The following is a 24,293-nucleotide window of genomic DNA, read 5'->3' as shown; positions in this document are numbered from 1 at the left end:
GGGGTCCAGCCTCCAGGAGACCGCGGGGTGGGTGGTCCTGTCTGTTTTCAAGTAACCTCGGGAGGAGTGGCCAGTCTTCAGAAGACCTCAGGGTCTGTTGGCCTCCAGGGGTCTTCAGGGGGCATGCCCCATCTCCTGGGGAAAGTCGAGGGAGGAGGGGAAATCCACCGTCCAGGAGAGGTGGAGGCTTGATCAGTCTCCGGGAACTGGCCAGTCTGTGAGGACCCCAGGGGGCGCAGCCAGTGTTCAAAGACCACAGGAGGCCTGGTCAGCCTGCAGGGCACCGCAGGGAGCGTGACCAGTCTCCAGTCACGTGGTCTGTCTCCAAGAGACCGCAGAGCACTCGGCCAGCCGCCAAGCACCCCAACCAACTGCGCCCAGGGCCTAGACGCGCAGCGGGGCCCAAGCAGCGGGGTCGCGCGCGCCTCCGGCCCAGCCGCCGCCTCCGGCCCAGCCCCAGCCCCAGCCGCCGGGTGCGGGGTCCGGCGCGCCGGGTGCACGGTAGCAGTAGACGCCGAAGAGACGGCGCGTGGCGTCGGGGAATCCCAGGCTGCGAACGCCCGGCCGGCGGCCGCCGCAGCGCGCGCGCGGGTTCACGATGGGGTAGCGCGCGCTCCCGTCGGCCAGCCAGCCCGCGGTGCAGCGGTCCAGCAGCTGCAGCTTCCACGCAGCGAACAGCTGTCCCACCTTGGCGACGGCCGCGCCGCGCGCCGCGCATGCACGCGCTGCTCCCGAGAAGGGCACAGGCCGCAGCGGCTTCAGGAAGAACACACGTCCTGCAGTGGAGTGGGGGAGAGTGGTTAAGGCCGCTCCCGGGATCTGTCCTTCTCGGGATTCAGGACGCTTCCCACCCCCACGTGCCTTGCAACCCAGGACCCCAGCCAGAGGATTCAGGAACACCCTCTCCCCTGCAGTCCTGGACCCCAGCCTTGGCCAGGGCAGTGTTGATGCCCGGCGACGCTTCGTTGCTGCGCCATGGCAGTCCGCGGGTGGGATAGCCTGGTCTGGGCCCCCAAGGGCCGGAGTGGATAGACGGGCTAAAAGGAGGAAACTGAGAGGGTGGGAAAGAGATTGAGAGGGAGGGGGACCCGGGAGAGGGCTCTCTGGGGGCGGGGCCTCACCGGTAGGGCGGACCCCGAGCCTGTGGAGGGCGGGGTCTCCCTCCTAGGGGCGGGGCCTACACACCCGGGAGGTTGGATGTGAAGCAGAAGGCGTCGTAGCGTTCTCCAGCATTGTGGCGGAAGCCGTAGTTGCGGACGCCCCCGGAGGCGGTGCCGCCGCCCGTCCCGGCGCTCCCAGCTCCGCCCAGGCCGCCGCAGGGCTCCCGGGGCTGGCTCACCGGGTACTGCACGGAGCCGTCGCGCAGCCAGCCAGCGTTGCACCAGTCCAGGCCGTCGCGCCAGGCCGCGTGCAGCTGCTCTGCGGACGCCAGGATGCCGTCCTGCTCAGCGCAGGCGCGCTGCGCCTCCGTGAAGGTCAACTTGTAGCGGCCTCCACGGGGGTGGTAAGGGAAGACAACTCCTGGGAGGACGTACGTAGGGGGTTCAGCTCGGGAATCCCAGCCCTCCCCTACCCACCTAACATCTGGGGTGCTGCGTGACTCTTCAACCTAGACTGTCCACTCCATCCCTCACTCTGGACTTAGACTTGACCACGCTGTTCCCAAGCTCACACCCCTTGTGATCCCTTTGCCGTAAGCTTGGGATTCACTTGACTCTCCCTCTTAAGATACTTAATCATATCCATCCCCTTTCCACCACTGGAGACCTCTGCTTATGTACTTTCCACTTCTTCCATCTGCTCAACTCCTATTCATCCTTCAAAACCAAACCCCCACAACCCTTCTCCCTTCAATCTTTAGTGCTTCTGACATTCCCCCAGCACTGGGAGCTTCCCTCTGGTCAAGCCCTGAGCTGATGGAGCTGGGAATGTCTGTGTCCAGTGCTGACTCCCCCACAGGGAGCCCCTGAAAGTATGACCCTGGGCAAAGACCTCTTTGATCCCCAGCATTGTCCAGGGCAGTTCCCACTGGTTTCTCTTCCACCTTCAGTTCTTAAAACTTGCTCTTCATTGGACCCACAGTCAGCTCAGCTCAGCAGCATTCTGCGTGTGTGTTTGAGGGGCAGACCCTGGAGGTGCAGATGCATCTTTCAGCAGACGCAGGGAGGACCAAACAGGGGCCAGAAAGAACACCTAGAGGCTGAAGACCGAGGCTCGAGTCCTAGCTCTGCCACTCACTTGCCTGTACCCTGAGCAAGGTTCTAATCTCTCTGAGCTAGTTGCCCATCTGCTGGTACTAGCATCTCCCTCAAAGTTTTTAGGGAAAATTAAACAAGAGACTTCTTTAATTTGGACAATAAAGGAGAGCTGCTGCTATTATTGTTATTTGCTATTGTTGGGAGGTACAGATTCTGAAATCTCTCCTAGAATCTTCTCGGATGGGCTGAGGAAGGCAAACCAGGCGGGAGAGAATTCTTCAGGTAGAAAACCCACCTCTCAGCTCCACAGTCATCCAATCAGAGCATCCCATCTCCCAGTCACAGTGATTGGCTCATGGATGGGCACATGACTTAACTTGGGCCAATGAGAGACAACTCTGGGACTCTAGCTACCACTGCTAGGAAATTAACTGCTAAGTTGGAGGATGGAAGCCTGGCACTACTTTTTGGCTCCATCAGGGGAAACCTGCCTGAAGAAAGCCCACTTAGGGAAAGAGAGCTGAGGGAGGAATTCCTGACATGGTGTGAGTGGATCTCCCTGGATCTCACCTCCAGGGTTTCCCAAAGTCCTTACTATTGACATTTTAGACTGGATCCTTCTTTGCTGTGGGGGGCTGTCCTGTGCATTGTAGGATGTATTGCAGCCTCCCTGGCCTCTACCCACTAGATGCCATCAGCAACCCCTTTCTAGACATTGCCAGTGTTCTTGGTGAGCAAATTCGCCTCAAATCAGAACAATTACCCTACCCTACCAAGCCTCAAATTCCTTTAGGCCAACTTGATTTGGTTTCTGTCCTTTGCAATATTTCCCACTCTCCTCCCTTAGACACATGCTTTATTCCATCCACAAGCTGTTACCTTCCAGGTCCAGCTTGACCATGCCAGTGTCATCCTCCAGCTCATTGGTGACCTCGCATTCATAGCGCCCATAATCCTGCAGCGTAACGTTTCGGAGAACCAGGGAGGCATCCCCGGGTCCATCGCCCTGCAGCTCCGCACGCCCACGGTAGCTGCCAAATGCTCGGTGCTGGGGGCCCAGCGCCACGAAGACGTCGGCAAAGGCCAGTGGGTCCACCACCTTAGTCCACTTGAGACGGACGCCGTCGTGGTCGTGGGCGGCTGCCTCATAGTGGTAGCGGCAGGGCAAGACGATGGTGCCACCCCTGTGACTGACCACCTGCCCCGGCGCCGTCTGCACCACCACCGAGCCCGACTCACCCTCTGCGGGAGGGCCAAGCAGGGTTCAGAAGAGGTCCCAGGTGGCGGGATGGGAAACCGGGGGAAGGGGATCCCAGGGAAGTGTTGTGAGAAGAAGGCTTGGGCCGAGGTCAGGGGATCGGAAGGTTAAAGGATATCAGGAAAGGGAACTGGGACTCAGAGGAGGAGCGGTTGGGGGTGGAGTACGACCGTCAGGAGCGCTCCATACCCTACCCTCTATATCCTCCCTGCAGCCAGGCAATCACATTCGGCCACGGCTCCTGCGGGGCAAGACCCGCTTCGGCTATCCAGACTCACCGAGCACGTGCACGACCTTCTTGCGTCCGCGCTGCGCCCCTGCGGGGGCCGTGAGCAGCAGGACTCCCCAGGCCGCGGCCCAGAGCGCGCCGGGACCGAGGGCCGCCCGAGCACACACCTGGGGGCACAGGGTCCTCAGTCCAGCCTCCTGGGCTTTGCCTGGCGGAGGACTAGCCCCCTGACCTTCGTTCCCCACGGCGCGGACTTCTCGCATGCCCACGTCCCCCACCCCGGCCAGGGTCCCAGAGGACTCTCCCAAGGAGGAAGCTGGCAGACCCTCCAGCCCTCACCCCCTGTCCCCCGCATTCTCCCGGGCCTTCACACTCTAGCTCCTACGCAAGCCCACGCCCCCGGGCTCACCTGCCCTCAGTCCAGCGCGGGCAACCCGCCAGATCCCCTCACCCCGACCCCGGCCGCTCGGAGCTCCGCCCCCTTCTCTGGCCAGCCCAGGCGGGGATTGGGAGGGAAGGGGGAGGAGCTGGAGCAGTGGCAGCAGCAAGGTTATCCGTGCGCCAGGAGACTGCAGCAAACCTGCCCGGGTGTGGGGGCGGCGGGGGGGAAGGGGGGCGCGAGGGGTAGAGCCAGAGAGAGGTAGAGACACGGGGAGAGAGCGAGGAAAGGGAAAGAGACAGAGACAGAGAGAAAAGCAGGGAGAGATGGGGATAGAGAGGGAGCGATTCAGAGAAGGGTAAGGAAAGATGGAGAGAGACAAGAGACTGAAAGGGAGAGAGCAAAGAGAGCAAGAGGGGAAAAGAGAAGAGGGGGCTTGGAGGTAGGGAGAGAAACGGGACCAGTACGACAAAAAGAGGGAGAGAAAAGTGGGGAGAGGCGGGGAGGGATATAAAAGGAGAGGCAGAGTTCGAGAAACAGATACAAGAGGGGGAGAGACGGAAGGGATTGGAGAGACGGAGCGGGGAGAGACTGAGAAGAGGAACACGGAGGGACGTAGATTCAGACACAGAGCGAGACACAATCCGAGAGAGGGACCTACCGGGACCCGCGCCCGTGACCCACTCACCATCTTGCCCGTGCGGCCCCCGCCGAGCGGCCCCTACGCGCCGGGACTGCGCTCCCCGCACACCCAGGAAGGACTGGGCAAGTCCCTTCGGGCGGCGCAATCCCGGCGTCTGCCTGCAAGGGGAGGAGGGAAGCGGTTGGGGGTGCGGGGAGGAGCTTTAAAGGGAACGCGGCGACGCGTGCTCCGCGGAGAAACCGGGGCGCGGGCGGAGGAAGGACTGCACTAGACAGCGAATGCAGGACCACGTCGCTGATCTTGCTGGCTGATCTTGGGCGGGAAGAGGAACCTCTGGGCCGCAGTTTAACTCTCTTTAAAATGGAGGGCGGAGGGGGGGGGGGGGGGCGGCCTGACGGAGTCTTCCATCTAGGATGCCCAAGGTGAGCCAGGGGCTTTGGCCTGCAGGTCTGTTTTCCCATTTGTCACTTGGTGGCCATCGTCTCGTCCTGGGCTCTGGCACCCAAAAGGTGCTCACTCTGCGGGTGGGGCCCCACAACAGTCAAACACACTGCAGAGGGAATATGCAGCAACAGGTCCAAATCTGACCCTCTCACCTGCTGTAGGACCTTGGAAGAGACGCTTGGTCTCTCTGAGCCTGTTTCCATCTCCAGGAAATGGAGTGCTGGTTCTTTGGTGAAGATCCAATGATTAGACACACAATAGGTGCCTAATAAATGTTGGTAGGAGCGGGGAGCAGGGGAGCCTGATCAAGCCCCAGACCCACTCTGGGCCTGAGTAACCCACAAACCTGGCCCTTTGCCCAAGTTCAAAAATCGAATCAGGAAAAAATATGCCTTTCCCCAACCCCTTGGCGGCCTCTTCAGCCTCAGTTTCCCCAAAATATGAGCCAACCATACAGCAGAGGCAGGGTTATAGGGTCCATGGTTGGATGGGCTAGGCTGGCGCTGGGTCCTTTAGCTCAGCTGCATCTAGGAGCCGTGACCTCCGACCAGGACCTTTACCACCTACAGGTTGTTCCCTATCTGGACTATAGGGTGAGATCCAGCATGTAGCACTTGAGTTTGGCCTTTGGTAATGGTATATTGTAGGTGCTTAATAACTGCCACGCCATTAGTTATTATAATTTATTGTCAGAGCTTGGATTTTGGATTTTTCTCTCCTGATCGCGACCTCAGGCAGGTCTTTGGACCGCTCTGAGCCTCAGTTTTCCCCATCTGGAAGATGGAGCTGTGCACACCAACCAGAGGCAGACTTCTGCTGGCCAGTACCTCCAGTTCCTGATGTTCATGCTGGCAGTGATGGGCAGGCCCTCATGGGGTCTGAGAAGCAGGTCCCTCACCTCTGAATCCCGAAACACTCAGGCAGCAGCAGTATTTGGGCATCAAAAGTTTTGTGTTTTGTGTTTTGTTTTTACTATAAAGGATCCATGGGGGTACGATGGGTAAATTCTGGAGTAGAACAGTCTGTGTGGGATTGGGGTACCGTGACAGCTGAGCGTGTCCAGCCCTCAAGGGAACATCTGGCCCCTAGTTGTCCCATCCCATGCGTTGGCCTGATACCACCATAGCCAGGACCAAAGACACCTGGAGATGTACTTCCTGCCTCTAAAAGACCCAGCCCACCCTTCCCAGAGCAGGGCTGTCTGAGCATGGAAACAGAGTCCTGGGGAGTCCCCAGCACTCTCAGTGATCCTTCTTGTGGTGGTCCAGGGGACCAGGGGGCGGGCGCAGGAAGAAGGCGGGCTGCCACAGGCAGCGGAAGGCCAGCAGGTGGGGACCCAGCGCATACAGCAGGTTGCACCCGAAGAAGCAGGCCCAGGCGTCATCAGGCACACGGTAGGTGAAGGGCGTGCGCACGTGCATGGAGGCACCCATGTGCGAGAACTGTGCCTAGTGGCCATACAGGGAGGATGTATGTCAGGGGCCAGGAAAGAACAAGTCCCAGCATCACCAGCATCCCACCCTAGGGAGCCCAGAGGGTCTCTGTCCCTCTCACTGGCTGCTGGCCTGTCTCCCTTCTCTAGCCCATCTGTCTGCCTCTAAATATCCCTGTCCCCACATTTCCTGTGTCCTTTTCCATCTGGCTATGAGCCTCTCCCCAGCTGTCTAACCAGAACCATCTTCACTCTCTGCTGGGCCCTCCCTGTTTCCCATCTCCTTGATCTGGGTCCAGTTCCTCCTCTTGCTCTTCCCTACCCCAAGCAGCACTTGACACTTGACACAAATCCTGTTGATTCTACCCTGGGGATGTCTTCTTGGTCTCCACTGCTCAGGCCTAGGCCCAGGCTTTATCACTTTCCATCAGGAACCCTGAAACAGGCCCCCTAGCTCTGACTGGGCCCTCTACGGCTCAGACACATTCCATGGCTCTTCCACGCTCAGAGTTCAAAGCCCTCACCATCTAGCTGTCAAATTCTCTTGCCTCTGCCTCTATCCATGTTGTGGCTCTGCTAAACCATTATCCCCCTTGGCGTCTTTATGCTGTTCCAATTCCTGAAATGCTCTTCCTTGCCTAGAGAACTCATACCCATATATCAAAGCCCAGCTCCTAGGCTCACTCTCCTAGGAAATCTTCCCCTTCTGGAATTGCTCTCAGCCCCTATCCTTCCCTCTCTCCAGTTCTGACCACACCCCCCCCCATGGGGTTGGGAGTGTTAGTGTCAGGTACTTTCTCCCCGAGACTAGGGAATCCTAAGGTATCAAGCTGGGGCTGGCGCCTCTCAGAGGCTCAGCATCCCCCTGCTCAGGGAAAGCACAAAAGCAATTGATGGGTAGGCAGAAACTTTCTTCCCTACAGACCCCACCGCACGTCCCCCACACCCCACCATACCTGGCCAACAGCTCCAGCAAACACCAAGGCCCAGTCAGGCAGCCAAGAGCAGCCAGGGAAGATGAGGGCATAAGCAGCCAGGCCAAAGAAGGGCAGCACGTAGAACATGTACACTAGCATCTGAGGGGCATACAACCCACAGGATGAGCAGCAGTGGCCTCCCTGAGCCCCCTGAGGTGGAGGCCCCAGGGAGGATCTGGCCAGCCTCAGAACCCACCCATGATGCGGCTCTCTGCACGTCCCAACCCTGTGCACATTGCTCCTCGATATCTGCCCCTCCCCCAACCGCCGCCACCACTTGCAGACACACTGAGCCCACCCACGTTACTCCGGAAGTGGCACGTGACCCTGGCCTGGCCAACTGGAACACTCCAGCCCCCCTGGCCATAATGATCAGCGACAGGATGTGCACGTTATTCAGTGATGATGGCCCGCGGGCCAATCAGAGTCTGCCTGAGATTTGTACTCAAGCTCTGGAGAAATAATCACTCACATTCCTCTGGGGTGGCTAAGTAGGGCAGATGGAGGCCTGTTGCTGCCCAAGGCTGTCTCCACAATCCCACAAAGTGACTACCTGGGAGTGGAGTCCAGGCAAAGAAAGCAGAGCCCAGAGACAGAGTTATCCTTAGCTCCTAGAACCAGCCATACTTGAAGACCATATCTGTCTTCATTTTGGAAGACAGACATTTTTGGTAGGACAACAGATTGACTTGTGTTTCTGCTACCTGCTTCAAAGAGGACTTGCTAGACCTCTACCGATGGCAGGACCATATGGCCCTCTCTTCGCAGCTGCCCTCTCACCTGCACCTTCGGATAGGCCACGGGGTCCTGTAGGTATGGCTCATACTGATAGATGTAGACAAAGCAGGCATCTGTGGGGCAGTCAAGCACCACCTGGGGCAGACAGACAAACCAACAACCCACCTCAAACATTCTTCCCACAAGAAGCCTTCTCCACCCTCCCAGGCGGCTCCCATACCCCTTGCTCTGGCCTCCCCGAGGCTTGGTTCTTTCACTTTGGTGGGAAGGTTACAGAGAATGGGGCTTTGTCATGGAACACTCAGATCAGACTTGATGAAGAACTTCCCTGGATGACCAGACAGGCGGGCAGTGGCCTTTTTGCACTGGTGAAAGGAACATGGTTGGTGGGGACAGGAAAGGGGGTTGGAGGTAGAAGAAAGGTAGGCTGGCCACTGCAGACTCACCAGGCCCCGGAAGAGGGTGAAGAACCCAGCGAGGGTGAGGTATATGACAAGGGCCAGGTCAACCGGGCGTCGCAGGATGCCCTTTCTTTGTTCCTCCTGTACCTGCCCCATGGGAGAGAGACAGTGTGAGAAGTCGGGTATCCAACAGGCACTCGATAAAGGCTCCTCCCTTCTTTCCTAAAGGCCAACGAGATCCTTCCAAAGAGGCAATGGTTTTGATCAGAAGCAACTCTAATTGGGGGGAGGAGGGGCATTCGGGCATGTTGGCACAAGGAACTGTCTGGCGGCAAGGCACTTACCACATTGGGGGTACAGCAGGTTGGTGCCTGGGACTGGTTGAAGACCCTCATACCAGCCCAGCATGGGACTAGCACATAGGGGATGGCAAGGAAGAAGGCGGGTCTGATCTCTGAGCTGTATTTACCTGTCATGGTAGGAGAGAGGGGGTGTCACTCAGCGAGGATCACCCAGGCCTGGCCAGACCCATAGGTGAATCACACCAGAATCCCTGGCTGGAAGTAGTAATTCATAAATGCAGTCTTTATTCAAGCTCTAGCACCTCTGGCTCCCCAGTGCTCATAAGATGGTGTCCAGACTCCTCAGCCTGGCCTGCCTCAATTTATTTTCTGGATATGGCTTCTATATTTCAGTTGTTCTTTGCTTCTCCTGGATACATCTTGGGTGTCCCTCTTGCTCAGCCACCCCCACATACTGGGCTGCCTCTCCCCTCTACCTCCCAAGACCTACCTATGAACCTTCTAGGCACAGGACAGTAACCCAGCCTGAGGAGACGGGATCCTTCAAAGTCCAGTCCTTACCAAGGAGGTTTCCTGGGAGGAACACCAGGATGCTCATAATGAAAGATCCCAGCCAGTACAGTCCAAGGTTCCGGTATCTCTTCCTAGGGTGGGGGATGGAGGGGTGACCAACAGATGCCTGTTCCCCAGTCTCAGAGCCCTAGCCATGGCCCAGAGTCCACCCGGGGCTCCCCAGCTCTGGGTCCCTCCCAGTTTTGTCCAGGACAGAAGGGACAACAGGGAGATGAATGGGGGACTGAACAGACCATCTGTCCAGGGACAGAAGTTGTTGCTTAGGCACAGGGGTGTACCAGAGAAGAGAGCTGACTACCACCTACACCTGTGACATTCCTTGGAACCTTCTCCTGGCCACTCCTGGCTGGAGCCCTAGAGATTTCCCCTACAGACACTGCTGACTGCACCCAGGCATGGGACCCCACCTGAGAACTTGATCTCCTTCCCAGGATCCAGGTGCCACCACCCCCACTCCCCCGCCATGCACCTTCTGTGGATGGCACCAGCCATGGCCAGGTAGAGGACGTAGTGAACCGTGCCGTCCCAGTAGCAGATGAAGACTCCATGTGCAGTGCGCAAATACGGCTCTCCCTGCAGGGGCAGGTCAGGGCTCAGCTGGGCAGCAGGGCAGGAGGCATCCCGGGTGGCCCCCTACATACCTCCTTGGTAAAGAACTCCATGAAGCCCACCGCGTAGCCATCTTCCTGGAGAGCAATAAGGAGGTCCACCACCGAGGTGAAGGCGAAGACAGCGAACACTGTGGGGAAAGTGGGCGGGGCATGGCCCAGATGTGGGCGGGGCCTGGGGGCACTCTTCTGGGAACCAGAGTCCAGGCAAGGAACCACACCCAACTGCTCCCAGTCGCCACTCCACAAGTCACATGACCCATAGCCCTGCCTCTTGAGGAGGCACAGTCCCTGCCTTTGGGAGGCCTCAGGCTGAGAAGGCACTGACCCTGCCCTCAGGAAATCCCAAAGTGATGAGGAAGTATGGTCTTTCAGGGGTTCCCAGTCTGATGGGAAGATACAGTCCTGCTCTCAGGAGCCCCAGGTCTGACGGGGGAGGCCCTCTGAGGTTCCCCAACCAATGAAGTTTCTCCAGTCTTTTTGAGGTCCTCCAGCCTGATGGGAGCCCTTCAAGGGGATGGAGGAGGCCCCTGCTCACACAGTTCTCTCCGACTGACTCACCAGCATAGAGTGGGTCATAGTAGATCTCGCCGGGGGACAAACTGTAGATAGCCACAAAAAGCAGGCCCAGGATCAGGGTACTCATCAATGCCAGCCCCAGGGGGCTGTGGAGAGGGAAAACAAGTCAGAGAGGCCAGGCCCAGTGCTGAGGCCTCACCCACCCTGGTGAGGGCAAAAGCAGATTCTAGGATGCTCCAGATGTTGAGACTGAAGTGTCTTTCCATCCAGGAATCTTGTTCCCTGCAACTGCCCTTTCCCATCACTAGGCTGTTGCCTGAGCTGTTTCTCCTTCCTGGAAACTCCTTCCAGAAGTCTCTTCCACTTGGCAAATGCCTACTCATCTTTCGTGGCCTATCTTTCATGGCTCCTCCTCCAGGAAGCCCTCCCTGACTCCTTAGAATCATTGCCCAACTTAGGCCAAGTACAGAGGGGGCATCAGTCAACTCTTTCTGACTATACAATCCATCCCGTCACTTGCTGATATGTGTTTAACTCAATTTGCTGTCAGTCATTCAACATCACCAAGCCACTCTGTGGTCAGACCCAGCTCCCAAGGCCCTGCCAGGTCTCTAGTGCTCAGCACTGTACACCTCACTTTCTGAAACTCCTGACTCCTCCTAGCTAAAGTCCAAATGCTTCTATCAACTCCACCCCACCCCTGCCCTGATCTACCCCATCAACCAGATAAGACAGGTCAACCAGTTGCATAGATAAGAAAAAGAAATCAGGTTGGAAGCCTCCAACACAGGTGGGCAGAGTGGGTGGTTGGGAAAGCTATCCAGGTTCCCAGACTCCTCTACACTTTCTCCAGGCTCCTACCTTCTCATGGACCTCTCTGGCACCTAAGATCCCCATCCTGGCCCCATCTGACCAACAATGGCAATTATAGTAATCAGATAAGACCACACAAGTCTTTGCACACAATTTGTAATCCTTAACTCTAACTATGGGACGAGGTCGAGGATTATGTTCATTACACACTGAAGAAACTCAGGCTCCCAGAAGCAACCTGACTCATTCATCCAGGGGGATGGAGCCAGGAATTTGTACCCAAGGAGACAACCCCACAGGCAATACTCCCTGTACCCCATGTCTTGAGTTGAGCTAGGTTTGGGAGTGTGAGTGGCTTGCATATGCCTGGTACTCCAGTGGCAGGATCCACAGGGCTGGGGTTTAGTTTAGGAGACAAGGGAGGTCACAGCATGTAGGCGAAACTGAGGCTAAAGACAGGTGGGCCAAACCTTAACAGGAGAAAGTCTCAGGCCTGAGAGAGGCAATGGAGGGGCCATCTGCTAGGGTTGTTGGAATAGAACGCGTGTCCGAGTGTGTCAAGAGCTGGGTCATTAGGCCATTATCTGGGCCAATACTTTGACCTTTGGTAACTTTGGAGCTGGGCACATCCCTGGGAAACCCCACAAACCCTCCAAAACTCTGCCCTGCGGGGAGGCTCTGCTTCTCAGCCTCCTTCCTCCTCAAGCCCTAAACGTCCCAGGAGCGCCCCCACCCTCACCACACAGCCTCCTGGCCGGCGGAGAGGGGACTTCAGGTTGGATGGGGCAGGGGGTAGTTCTGGCCTAGGTCCCTTCTTCCTGGCAGGAGCTGCGCAGGGACTCGGGGCTCGGGGGAGCCAGGCTCGCCGCCCGCGCATCCTCTCTCCCCGCCACCGCCAGCGCGGCCCCGCCGCCCGCCCCCCTCCCGGTGGCCGCCCTGGCCTCTCCCCTCACGCACTGCGAGAGCGCCGAGACGTGGTTGAGCGCATAGGACAAGGGGAGGGCGCCGAGCGACAGAGCCGCGATCTTGCCGGCCAGCGGCGGGATGTCCATAGTAGCGGCGCCCGGACCCCGGCTCGGTCCCGGCGCGGCCTCCAGGGCGCTCGGCTCCTCCGCGGCCGCGCGTCTGGGGTAGGGGGAGGGTGCCGGGGACCCGGCCCCGCCCCGCCCCGCCCCGCGCAAAGGTCGCCGGCCGCTGCGCCCTGGTCTGGACGCCTTACCTTGACCGTCCAGCGCGCTCCCGGGGAGCCTCTGAGGCCCCTCCCCCTTGAAGCGGTCCCTTCCCCCACCCCTCCCCCGGCTTCGCCGTCACCGGACTCAGCGCGGTTCTCTACGCCGCCCAGCCTCAGCTTCACTATTCAAGGCTAGAACACCATGTCTCCGGACGCTTCTGCTCGTGAGGCCCGGGACTGCAACCTGGAGGCCCTGGGCCAGCAGCTTCATTCTAAGGGAATTTGTTCTCCAGGCCTCCTTCTGGCTTCTGCTTTCTCCGTCCTAAGCCACCGGTGTACCTACCTCGACCCTGAAGGGGACCCTTTTTAATTCCACGTTCCCTAGACCTTCTTCCCCCTAGGATCAAAGGGGCATTGGCGGCATTCTGTGCCAGTGGAGGAACCTCAGTCGCTTGGACACAAGGAGTTGCCTTCAGGGCCCTTGGATTTGAGTGTTCACACAGTGGCCACACACATTTAAACACGTGTCCAGGTCTCAAGGCAGGCAACCAAGGTCATGGGTTGGGCGGGTCCCTTGAAGGACTCTGTGTGCTGTGTTCCTTCCATGTAGCCTGGGCACCTCGTGGGCAGCTGAGGCTGTGTCCCTGCTCAGTGGGTGGTGTCAAAGGGAGGGAGTCCAAAGGGTGGGCTTAGATTAGGCATGGATTGCTGGTTTGGTGAGTTTAGAACAGTGTTTCTGGCAAGGAGAATAGCTCAGGCCTGGGGTTGGGGTGTGGTGGGGGGCTCAGAGGGGATAGCTGAGGGAGGATTCTGAACAGCCTGCAGGAGGCTGGGCTTGGTTCAGGTGAAAATGCAAAGGGCATGGCACGGAGGGGGGGGGGGGCTGCACCAGGGAGGGGACTATAGTAGGGTAGGGAGAGAATTAGGAGGCAACCGTCTCCAACCCACCTTGGACTCTCGCCCATGTGTTACTTGTGGCTGCTGGAAAAGAGTGAGCAGGTGCCTTGGGGGAGGCCCACAGTCTGTGTGTGGGGAAGATTCTAACCCTCACCCTTTTTCCATGCAGCCCCTTGGCCTTGTGCCACCTGGGTCCTATCTCTGAGCCTGGGTGACAAGATGATCTTCTGGCCACCGACCTGACAGCCTCTCTCCTAGCCTCCCTCCCAGTTGTCCATTGCCCATGGGTTAAGTTCAGGTTCCTCTGGGCTGACCTGAGGCTCCAGTCTCATTTCTTGACTTTTCCCAACTCTAGCGATGCCAACACCCCCCAGGCCTCTTTCCTGTCTGCAAGATGGACCCTCTAGTATTTCCTCAGCCCTTAAAGCAGATCCCAATGTCCCCTCCTCCAGGTAGCCCTCTCTGCCACCCCAGCCCCACTCCTCCTCCTCCTCCAAGGCCAGGGGTGTCTGATCCAGCTCTGTCTAGCAACCTGGCCTTGCATCTGTGTCTGGGATGTGCATGTGCATGCACACCGAATTTGGGGCCCATTCTCTTCCACCTCTCCACTTGCCTGGGGGTAAAAGTCCATGGGCTAAGTCTGGAGAGCCTCCAGGTCACTAATTCAATTGAAGGGTGACCTTGACCTGGATGGCGAGGTGCCTGGGACCAAGGCCTAGGATCCCTATCATTGGAACCTCTGGCTGCCCAGAGCTACTCTTGTGCTCAAGACCTGGGACCACTGGGCAGCCTCCACACATGGGAATGTCACCCCTGGCCCTGCCCTGGGCACAGTGTCTATGGAAGGGAGACAGGGTGGTATATGTCATCCCTGCCTGGGCTCTTGTGCTGAGACTCCCAGTCCCTGGATGCCCTCCTCCCCCATACTGAGACACTCCCCAGGCTGCCGCCAAGACAGCACCCAGTTCCTCTTTGCATTTATCAGTCTCAGGTTCACCACCATGTACACAACAGACTGGCTGCCAGGGGGCAGAGCCTATCCATCCAGTTCACACAGTTGGTGCTGTTTACTCAATGACTACGAGAATGCAGGCTGGCCCAGAAGCCGAACTCCAGCTGGAGTCTTTAAGCCCCTGAGCCCACAGGGGTTGAGCAGGACCCACTAGGCACATGTGTGGGCAGATGGGTGGGTTGTGGGGATCCCTCAGGGCTCCAAGCCATACTTTAAGCAAGGCTCTTGGATTCCTAGGATCCCACCCAAGCTGCTCACTCAGCAGCTGCAACTGAATGAGATCCCCAGGTAGTCTTGGCACAAATAGGAGGTGCAGGCTCTGGAGATGTAGGGAGCACCTGGCATGCTGCATCTGTCCACAGAGTTGTCCCCTAAAGGCACGAGGCCCAGGGACTCCTGTGTCCACCCCACTGGCTACTGGGATAGCCTGGGCTGCAACTGTCACAGATAAGCTTCGGGGAGGGGCCGTCAACGCCACCTGCTGGTGAGGTGACTGGCACAGGTGTGCCCTGGGTCCACCTGCCCCACAGATCTGAAGAGGGCTGGGCCCTGTCTGGGGACCCCTTCCAACCTAACTCCTGCAGCACAGTGCTACACTGGGAGGTCCCTGATGCCCCTGGTCCAGGTGCAGCCAGGTCTTGGCTGGTCAGCCACCAGTCTCTCTCAGAGGATCTGTGGATCCTCCCCTCAACTCTAACCCAGGCTGATGGTGAGGGGCCCCATAGACAGATTTCTAGATGGTTCTCTCCTATTTCTCAGGCACCAGGGAGCTTTCCCAGCAGCATCCCAGCCCCATCTGCCCAGCCCAGCCCCGCTGCTATGGAAACAGAGCGGTTTCTGGTGATGGCAAAACCAGGCTGCCCTGGTAGGCAAGCACTGGAACTTTAATACACGGCATGACACTTGAGATAACGGGAAGGGCAGGCAGAAATGCAGGCCAGAACATTCCACAGTCCAGGGAAGGTCAGTCGTTTGGAAAATACAATTGTGCGTTTTTCCAGAATACTCAGTAGTAAGGCCGTCTGGGGTTGTTCTGTGAGAGGCAAAAAAGAAAAAGGGGAGGGGGTCAATGCTAAACACAGTGGTTCCTCCTGCCCAGAATGTTCCAGGGACAGCTAAGCTCACAGAGGGGAGGGCAGGTGGAGAAATGGGGAGTTGCTAGTGAGACCTGGCTTAGCTGGATTGGGGAAGGAGAGACAGCTCTGTTACCAGCACTGCCACCCCCCTGCTGAGATTCTGGGCAGCCCAGCCAGGAGCCATATGGGGCGCTGGGAACACACGCACCAGGGGGTTGGGCCGGAAGCGGTAGGCCAGCATCATCCTCTTGCGGAAGGCCTCATACTCATCATCCTCCTTGGAGAGCTCAGCTGGCCGGTCGATGCCAAAGCCTGCTCCATCTACTGTGGTGGTGCCTCTGCGGGGGGGTGACAGGGCCAAGTGAGCAGGGGGCCGGGCGGATGCCAGCAGGAGTGGCAAGGGGCGCATACACTCACTTGTTGACTGGGTTCTTGATGCCCTGGCCCTCTGAGCCCAGCCCGTCGCCCTCCTTCCAGCCCATTTTCATCAGCATCTGGTAGCCGATGTTCTCCACTGTCAGCTTGAACTCCTTGTACTCTGAGTAGTCAGGCTCTCGGCCCTCCTGCAGGGCAAGGAGGTGGCTGTCATCCACCAGGGCTGCAACTGTCCTGGGTCCTGGCTCTGGCCTGAATACCACCCCTTCCCACCACCAATGGCCGGACTGGCCGCTGGGACCATCTGCCCATCTGCAGCCTCTGTACCAGATCAGATTCCTTAAGAACAGACCAAGATGCTCCTTTTCAGGGTCCCCAGGGTCAGACTCTGTACCAAGCTGCCTGGTGGCAAAGTCAACGAGGGCAAGGTGACGGGTCACACAGGCTTCACCCACCATGGGAAAGATTAATGGTTCATCAGTAAAGAAAAGTCCTAGGTTCTGAGGGCAATTCGTTACACAGAATGCTAAAAAGATGGGGTCAATAAGGTGACCGCCTTATTGATGAGGTTATGCGGTACAAAGCAGTTTTACAAAAATCCCCCAAAAGATGACATGGGATGTGCCCCGTCAGCTCTCTCTCCTCAGAAGCACGATGACAGCATGGCAGGAATGTGAATTCTTGTTCTGGAGAACCCAGTCCATGGGGGCTTCTGCCTGAGAAACGCTTTGCCTGTAAACTGCACTTAATTTTTTCCACTGAAAGCAGAATTTCCCTGAAGCCCTAGGAAATGTTTCTAAAGCGGCAGCTGGGCTGCTTTCTGCTAATTCCCTCCACAGACGGTGTCTATCATCAACAGATGCCTCCCGAGGCAAGAGGGCCCAGCTCCCCCTGTGAATGAAGGGGGGCCCCCGAGGCTGCCTCAGGCGCCTGTCTCATGAGGCTAACAGGAGGGGCTGGGCCACCGGCGTGGCTGCCTGCCTGCCGGCCAGCCCACAACAGAAACTGGTGCCCGGGGACCCTCCCAGCTCACCTTCAGGGCCTTAAAGGTTTCCATGAACTTCTCCAGCTCATCTGGTGGCAGGAAGTCTCCGATAAAGTGCTTGCCACGGCCCATCTTTGTCAGCTGCTCGGCCCACTCTGCCCAGAGAAGCGGGGGGGAAAGTGAGAGAAAGGAAGAGGGCAGAGAGCGGGCCAGGTGGCCCCCCGGCACAGGTATGAGTCTTGGGCAGGGTGCAGGGACTTTGGGTCGTAGGGGAATGAGGCAGCTGGTTGAGGCCCCGACCCAAACCCTGCTCCTCCAAGCAGCCCTGCTAAGTGCCATGTTCAAACAGCCACAAACGCTTAGAGAACTACTTTTTCCCACTGAGGAAACGGAGACAGAGAAGCCGATCTCTTGCTCCAGGCCGTACACGTCGTGCAGGCGGCTTAAGACCCCAGGTGGTGCCTCCAGGTGCCTTCCTGAGCAGGTGAGTGGGGCCTCCTGAGCCTGCGGTGCCTAGGGCATGGCCTCACCCAGGTATCCTGTCCCTCACCCCACCCGCAAGGTGCTCCTCGGCGCACCCCGAGTCTTGTCCATCTCCATGCGCCGCAGCTGGTGTTCCCAGGTGCCCAGCTCACTGTCCACCTCCTCGTCACTGTCGTAGCCGTGCTGGTGCTGCTGCAGGGCCTTCTCCCACAACAGCTGCATGTCCTGCATCGCACGCTTGTGCTGCATGATCATGTCATACATCTGCTGCATCTGCGGGCCGCACACACCAGTGAGCAGTGCCAGGGAGCACACGTGCAGGAGGCCAGTCCCTTCGCCTTCCCTGCGCATGTCAGGTGCCCTCACCCTTCCTGCTTTCTGTCCTCCCCGAGGCAGGCACATGAACAGGGCCCAGAGCAAGTGCTCAAGAAGACACAAGGTCTGGTGTCAGGGCATGCCCTGGGTTCCTCGAATCCCCGTGTGAGCAGGGAGGACCCCTCTCTGCCTCACCCAGTCTGGCCTGGAACCCAGCACATCCTGGGCACCCTTGCTGTGGACACCAAAGGAGGACACCGCAGGCCCCTGACCACAGAAGGGTTGAAGGTGAGGTGATGGGGCTGCCAGCCTGGAGAAGGTGACTGGGGCTGAGTGTCCCCAAGGACCAACAGACAGGTGCCTGTAGTCCTCCCAGGAAAGAAGCAGAGAGACCAAGCCAGCCCTCACCCCAATCACAGCCCAATACCAACTGAGCATTTGTCACATCGTTCAGGGCCCCCAGTGCTAGCCAGGCCTGTCTTGTACTGGCTGCCGGGGAACACTGGAAGGAAAACTTAAAAATGGAGACTACCTAGTCAGGAAGAGCCCACAAGCGTGTTGGGGAGTAGCTGTAGAGCACCAGCCTCAGGGGCTGCCCAGCCAGTGTGAGAAGGCCTCAGCTCTGGGTCCAACGCAGGCTGGGGAGGGCCCTTGGGAGGTGGAATGCGGCGGACAGGGGCCTGCTGCCCAAGGACCTCTCCCCTGACTGTGGGATCCACCCAGCACAGGGAAGCTCAGAAAGAACGCAACACAACCACTAAAGTATGAGATGAGGTGGGGGACGATACTCCACCAGCCCCTTTGAAGCCTGCCTGCTCGGCCCCAGACTTACCTCCTGTTGCTCCTTCAGCTGCTTCTTCTGGGCATCTGACAGCTCCGTGACACCCACCAGACCTACGGGCTTCCCTTTCTCATAGCCAAGCCCCTTGAGGTCCTGAACTGGAAACAAAACACAGGCTGGTCAACAATGGATGCATGGGTCCAGACCTGCTCCTGCATGTGGCACAGTGTCCAGGCACTGATGACATCTGAGGCACCCAGCACACATGACAGAGCCTTCACATCACAGCAGCTGGTATCCCGTGTCATGGGGTGACCGCGGGGGCCTCACTGGGCTCTATCACAAGCACCCAGTTTCATCCTCACATGACCTCCAGGCAGACTCTATACCCCCACGTTGCAGACGCCAACATCAGAACTTAGAGATCCAGGGCTTCGCTCAAGGTCACGTGTCTGATGGGTGATAAGACGAGGACTTTGCAAAGGCAGACATAAGAGTGGAGATAGCATGTGCGTGTGTGTGTGCGCGCGCGCGCATTCACACACCGACTCTTGGAAATAAGCCCTGCAGGGAACAGACACCCAGCGTAGACGCACAAGGGTTCAGAGTCTGGCATAAGACTCAGCTCTGTGGCTGTTAGCTCCTTCCGGGGAGGCAGCCGACCATCCTCAAAGCAACTGACATTTAATTTGGCATCAGCTTCGGAGCTTGGCTGGAGCCAGCAACACTAATGCACATGAAGATGCTGTGACGGCCCCATCTGGGTGGCGGAAACCACCACCCCTCAGGCGGTAGCTTCCTGAGGGAGAAGTTGGGCAAACGGGGGTACAGAGGCCCTTCTGGCATGTGCAAAGAGCCAGGTCCTCCCAGTGCACCAGGGTTGGGGCCTCGCCTGTAAGAACCACCCACAAGTGCTCCTTGAGCCCATGCTTATACCCCAGTATCTCCTAGAAGGTCTGTGTGGGAGCCCTGGGAACCGGGCAAGGAAGCCAAGGTCAGAGCAGCCCGCTGTGTGTCTGGAGCGCGCCCACTGTCCTTCTCCTCGGACCACTTTTCCAGCAAGCAAGGAGGTGGGGGCTGCTCACACTCCCCCAGGGACACGGACCAGTGGGACTTAACCCTGGATGTGAGCCTTTGGAGCCTGTGCCTGAACGCTAGACCACAGTGGAGGCTTCCTCGCCAGCGGGGAGCTGGGGCCAGGCCTCGGGGGGTGGGTTCAGAATCATGGCGCACACACATCAGAACAGCACCCACCACCGAGCACCCTCCATTTCAGTGGGCACCAGAGTTTGACACTTGATGGCAATCCGACCTGAGACACCCTGAATCCTGGGGAGAAATGCTATCTAGAACCCAGGGGGGAGTAGGAGAATCTTCACTAGCTTTTCTCCTTGGACTGGAAGACCACCCTCAGAGCTGGACGGACAAGGCCAACAGGCCAGCCACATGACTTAGGTCAGCTGCCTTCCCTCTCTGCCCATCTTTGCAAAAGAAATGTAGGTGTCAGCGCCAGGGCACATATGACTCCTCTATGTACTTGTGTGTCCAGGGGCAAGGGCGGTGGAGAGGGTTCTGCCTGCAGTGCAGGCTGTGTGGAGGGCAGTGAGCCAGAGGCCATGAGACAGCCTCTCTCAGTCACCCATTCTCACCTGCAGAACGGGAGGACAACAGACTCCCCAACCTGGTGGGTTTGTGGTAGAAAAGGAGAAATGAGACTACACGCTGTCAAGGAGGCGGATGTTGGAGCGGATTGTGCAAAACTGACTGTGGTAATCACGGTGCTTATCATCATGCATTTCCTGAGCTTTCTTTGACAAGAATGGTTCCAAGTACTTTAAATTAAGGGAGAGAACAGGATCCATCTATATGCTGTCTATAAGAGACTCACTTTCGATACAAAGTCACAAACAAGTTGAAAGTGAAAGGACAGAAAAATATACTCCATGCAAACAGTAACCAAGAGCGAGCTGGGATGGCCATACTAGCATCAGACAAAATAGACTTCCAGCTAAAAAAGGTTACAAGAGACAAAGAAGGAGGTTCTATGTTGATAAAAAAATTTGAAACAGTAAGAAGATATAACGAGTATATAGCAAAAATTGACAAAACTGAGGGGAGAAATACATGGTTCTACAATAACAACTGGAGACCTCACTGACCCATTTTTAATTAGGGACAGGTACCTAGATAGAAAATCAGTAAGGATATAGAAGATTAAACACTAGAACCAGTGAGACCTAACAGACGCATACAGAACATGCAACCCAACAATGGCAGAATACAGTGCACATGGAACATTCTCCAGGATAGATTACATGTGAGGCTATAAAAACGAGTTTTAATCAATTTTAAAAGACTGAATTCATACTAAGTATCTTTTTTGTTCACAATGGAATGAAACTAGAAATCAGTAACAGAAGGAAAATTGGAAAACTCACAAATATATGGAAATTAAACACTCTTAAACAATCAATGGATCAAAGAGGAAATCACCAAGAGAGATTAGAAAAATTTAAGAGATGAAGGAACACGAAAGCACAAGACAGCAAAACTGATGGGACTGATCAAAAGCAGTGCTACAAGAGAAATGTACAGCTATAACTGCACATAATTAAAAGGAATTACCTCCAATCAATAACCTAACCATACACCTTAAAGAACTAGAAAAAGAAAAGCAAACTAATTCCAGAGCTAGCAGAGGGAAGGAAATAAATAACAGAATGAAGATATAAGACGTAGGGAATAGAAATATAATATAGAAAATCCACGAAACCAAAAGTTGGTTTTTTGAAAAGATCAACAAAATTGACATACCTTTAGACAGACTGCCTAAGGAAAAAAAGACTCATTAAAATCAGAAATGAAAGAGGGGATATTACGAATGACTTTACAGAAATAAAAAGGAATTGTAAAAGATTACTATGAACACCTGTTAAGCCAACAACTTAGATAACCTAGATGAAGTGAACCAATTCCTAGAAATGTATAAACCACCAAAACTAACTCAAGAAGGAAGAGAAAACCTAAACAGACTTATAGCAAGGAAGGAGATTGAATCAGCAATCAAAAACCTCCCAACAGGGGCGCCTGGGTGGCTCAGTCGTTAAGCGTCTGCCTTCGGCTCAGGTCATGATCCCAGGGTCCTGGGATCGAGCCCCACATCGGTCTCCATGCTTGGCGGGAAGCCTGCTTCTCCCTCTCCGACTCCCCCTGCTTGTGTTCCCTCTCTCTCTGAGTCTCTCTCTGTCTTATAAATAAATAAATAAAATCTTTAAAAACAAAAACAAAACAAAACAAAAAACCTCCCAACAAAGAAAAGCCCAGAACCAGCTGGCATTACTGGTAAATTCTACCAACCATTTAAAAGAACAATTAATGCTAATAATTCTTCTCAAACTCTTCCAAAAAACTGGAGAGAATATTTCCTAACTCATTCCATAACACTAGTATTACCCTGATACCAAAAGCTGACAAAGACACAAGAAAACCATAGACCAACATTCCTTATGAATATAGATGCAAACATACGCAACAAAATACCAGCAAACTGAATATAATAGCATGCTAAAAGGATTATTCACCATGACCAAGTGGGGTTTATCCCAGATATGCACGGGTGGTTTAAATAGAGTGCTGGTACCAATTCCAAAGTGTGTGTGTGGGTGGAGGGAAGTTCCCCACACCAACGAGCAATTCTCAGACACCTGCTGGGTGTCCAATAGGCCAACTCAGTTCTAACACTACCCACCAGAAGGTAGCATAGGATTCCATGGGTTAAGGGGTCAGTCTTATAAGACTGCTCCCCCCGCCTCCCCAGCCAACTTTAGTCACCAACTATATAAGCCCAAGTCATCACCCATGCTGCTGACTGGCTGTAGATCAGAGGTTCCAATGATCCCCCTCCTGGGTTCAATTAATTTGCTATACTGGCTCACACAACTCAGAAAAACATTTTACTTACCAGGTTACTGCTTTACTTACATATTATAAATGGATATAAGTTAGGAAAGCCAGATGGAAAAGATGCCCTGGGCAAGGTATGGGGAAAGCGCCCAGAGCTTCTATGCTCTCTCGAGAACCTCCACTCTCCCTGAACCTCCATGTGTTCACCAACCTGGAAGCTCTCTGAACCCTGTCTCTTTGGGTTTTTATGGAGACTTCACCACATAGGCATGATTGATAAAATCACTAGCTGCTGTTGACTGATTCAACCTCCAGCCCCTCTCCCCTCCCTGGAAACTAGGAGGTGGGACAGAAAGTTCCAACCCTCTATTCATGGTTGGATCCCCTGGCCACCAACCCCCATCCTTAGGTGCTTTCCAAAAGTCACCTCAGTAACATAAACCCACTTGTGGTGGAAAGGGGCTTATTATGAACAACAAGACCCCCATTTCACCTTTATGGCTCTGAAGCATTTTCATGAACTGAGGACGGAGACCAAATAATACAACAAAAGATGCTCCCACTGCTCTTATCACTCAGGAAATTCCAAGGGCTTTGGGAGGAACTGTGAGCCAGGAACTGTGAACAAAGACCAAATACATATGAGAAATATTATTTTGGTCATCTGAATGGCCAAATATGTATTTCTAATAAACCACAATATCACATGGTTCAATATAAGAAAATTAACCAATGTAATACACCACATTAACAGACTGAAGGAAAAAACCCATCCAATCATTTCAACTGATACAGAGAAAGCATGTGACAAAATCTAATACCCCTCCATGATAAAAACATTCAATAAACTAGGAACAGAAAGGAACTTCCTTGGGCGCCTGGGTGGCTCAGATGGTTAAGCGTCTGCCTTCGGCTCAGGTCATGATCCCAGGGTCCTGGGATCGAGTCCCACATCGGGCTCCCTGCTCCTTGGGAGCCTGCTTCTCCCTCTGCCTCTCTCTCTCTCTCTCTCTCTCTGTGTCTCTCATGAATAAATAAATAAAATCTTTAAAAAAAAAAAAAAAAAAAGAAAGGAACTTCCTTTCTTACATCATACTCAGTAGTAAAAGACTGAAAACATTCCCCCTAAGATCAGAACAAGCCAAGGATGCCCATTTTCCCCACCTCTATTCAACTTAGTACTGGAAATGCTAACTAGAGCAATTAGGCAAGAAAAAGAAATAAGAGGCATCCCACGTGGAAAACAAGAAGTAGAATTATCTCTACTTGCAGACGCCATGATCATAATTATACACACAGGAAAACCTAAAGAATCCACCAAAAGATTGTCAGAGCTAATAAGTGAATTCAGCGAAGTTGGGAGGATCCAACATCAACATGCAAAAATCAGTTTTATTTCTATACATTAGCAACAAACAATCCTAAATGAAAATTTAAAAAGCAATTCCGTTTACAATAGCCTCAGGAAAAAAAAAATCACTTAGGAACAAATTTAACCAAGGAAGTGTCAGACATGTACAATGAAAACTACAAAACATGTTGAAAGAAATTAAAGATCTAAATAAATGGAAAGACATCCTGTGTTCACAGTCTGGAAGACTGGTTGTTGTTGTTGTTGTTGTAAGGAAGACTTAAGTATTGTTATCGTGTCCATACTGCCCAAAGCAATCTATAGACTCAAGGCAATCCCTATCAAAATCCCAACAGTGTTTTTGCAGAAATGGAGAAGCCCATCTGAAAATTCAAGACCCTCAATAGCCAAAGCTTGAAAAAGAAAAAGT

General features: G+C 55.2%; 3 protein-coding genes across 3 annotated transcripts in view; all 3 read right to left on the bottom strand.

Moving 5' to 3' along the window:
* Nucleotides 1-384: 384 nt before the first annotated feature.
* Nucleotides 385-3,948, bottom strand: HAPLN4 (hyaluronan and proteoglycan link protein 4). Its single transcript, XM_034997537.1, has 4 exons — nt 3,735-3,948; nt 3,078-3,440; nt 1,186-1,521; nt 385-776 (listed from the first exon to the last, which is right to left on the bottom strand). Exons 1-4 carry the CDS (start codon nt 3,946-3,948, stop codon nt 385-387), a joined length of 1,305 nt encoding a protein of 434 aa, XP_034853428.1.
* Nucleotides 3,949-5,643: 1,695 nt separating this feature from the next.
* TM6SF2 (transmembrane 6 superfamily member 2) lies at nt 5,644-12,622 on the bottom strand. The gene is made up of 10 exons (XM_034996781.1): nt 12,472-12,622; nt 10,744-10,847; nt 10,216-10,313; nt 10,044-10,147; nt 9,563-9,645; nt 9,044-9,168; nt 8,745-8,846; nt 8,341-8,433; nt 7,540-7,659; nt 5,644-6,599 (listed from the first exon to the last, which is right to left on the bottom strand). Exons 1-10 carry the CDS (start codon nt 12,564-12,566, stop codon nt 6,393-6,395), a joined length of 1,131 nt encoding a protein of 376 aa, XP_034852672.1. The 5' UTR covers nt 12,567-12,622; the 3' UTR covers nt 5,644-6,392.
* A 2,813-nt stretch (nt 12,623-15,435) lies between these two features.
* The window catches only part of SUGP1 (SURP and G-patch domain containing 1), a 30,932-nt gene continuing 22,074 nt past the window's right edge, over nt 15,436-24,293 (bottom strand). Inside the window, exons 9-14 of the mRNA XM_034996599.1 lie at nt 18,661-18,767; nt 17,609-17,786; nt 17,079-17,185; nt 16,088-16,233; nt 15,879-16,008; nt 15,436-15,627 (exon numbers count right to left, since the gene is read on the bottom strand). Coding sequence (XP_034852490.1) covers nt 15,601-15,627; nt 15,879-16,008; nt 16,088-16,233; nt 17,079-17,185; nt 17,609-17,786; nt 18,661-18,767 — 695 coding nt within the window. The 3' untranslated portion in view covers nt 15,436-15,600. The remainder of the gene's footprint in view (nt 15,628-15,878; nt 16,009-16,087; nt 16,234-17,078; nt 17,186-17,608; nt 17,787-18,660; nt 18,768-24,293) is intronic.

Source organism: Mirounga leonina, unplaced genomic scaffold, assembly GCF_011800145.1.
Source record: "Mirounga leonina isolate KUSES-001 unplaced genomic scaffold, KU_Mleo_1.0 Mir_94, whole genome shotgun sequence".
Taxonomy (NCBI): Eukaryota; Metazoa; Chordata; class Mammalia; order Carnivora; family Phocidae; genus Mirounga; species Mirounga leonina.
The sequence above is the reverse complement of the archived record's forward strand: the minus strand, read 5'-3'. Positions and strand labels throughout refer to the sequence as shown.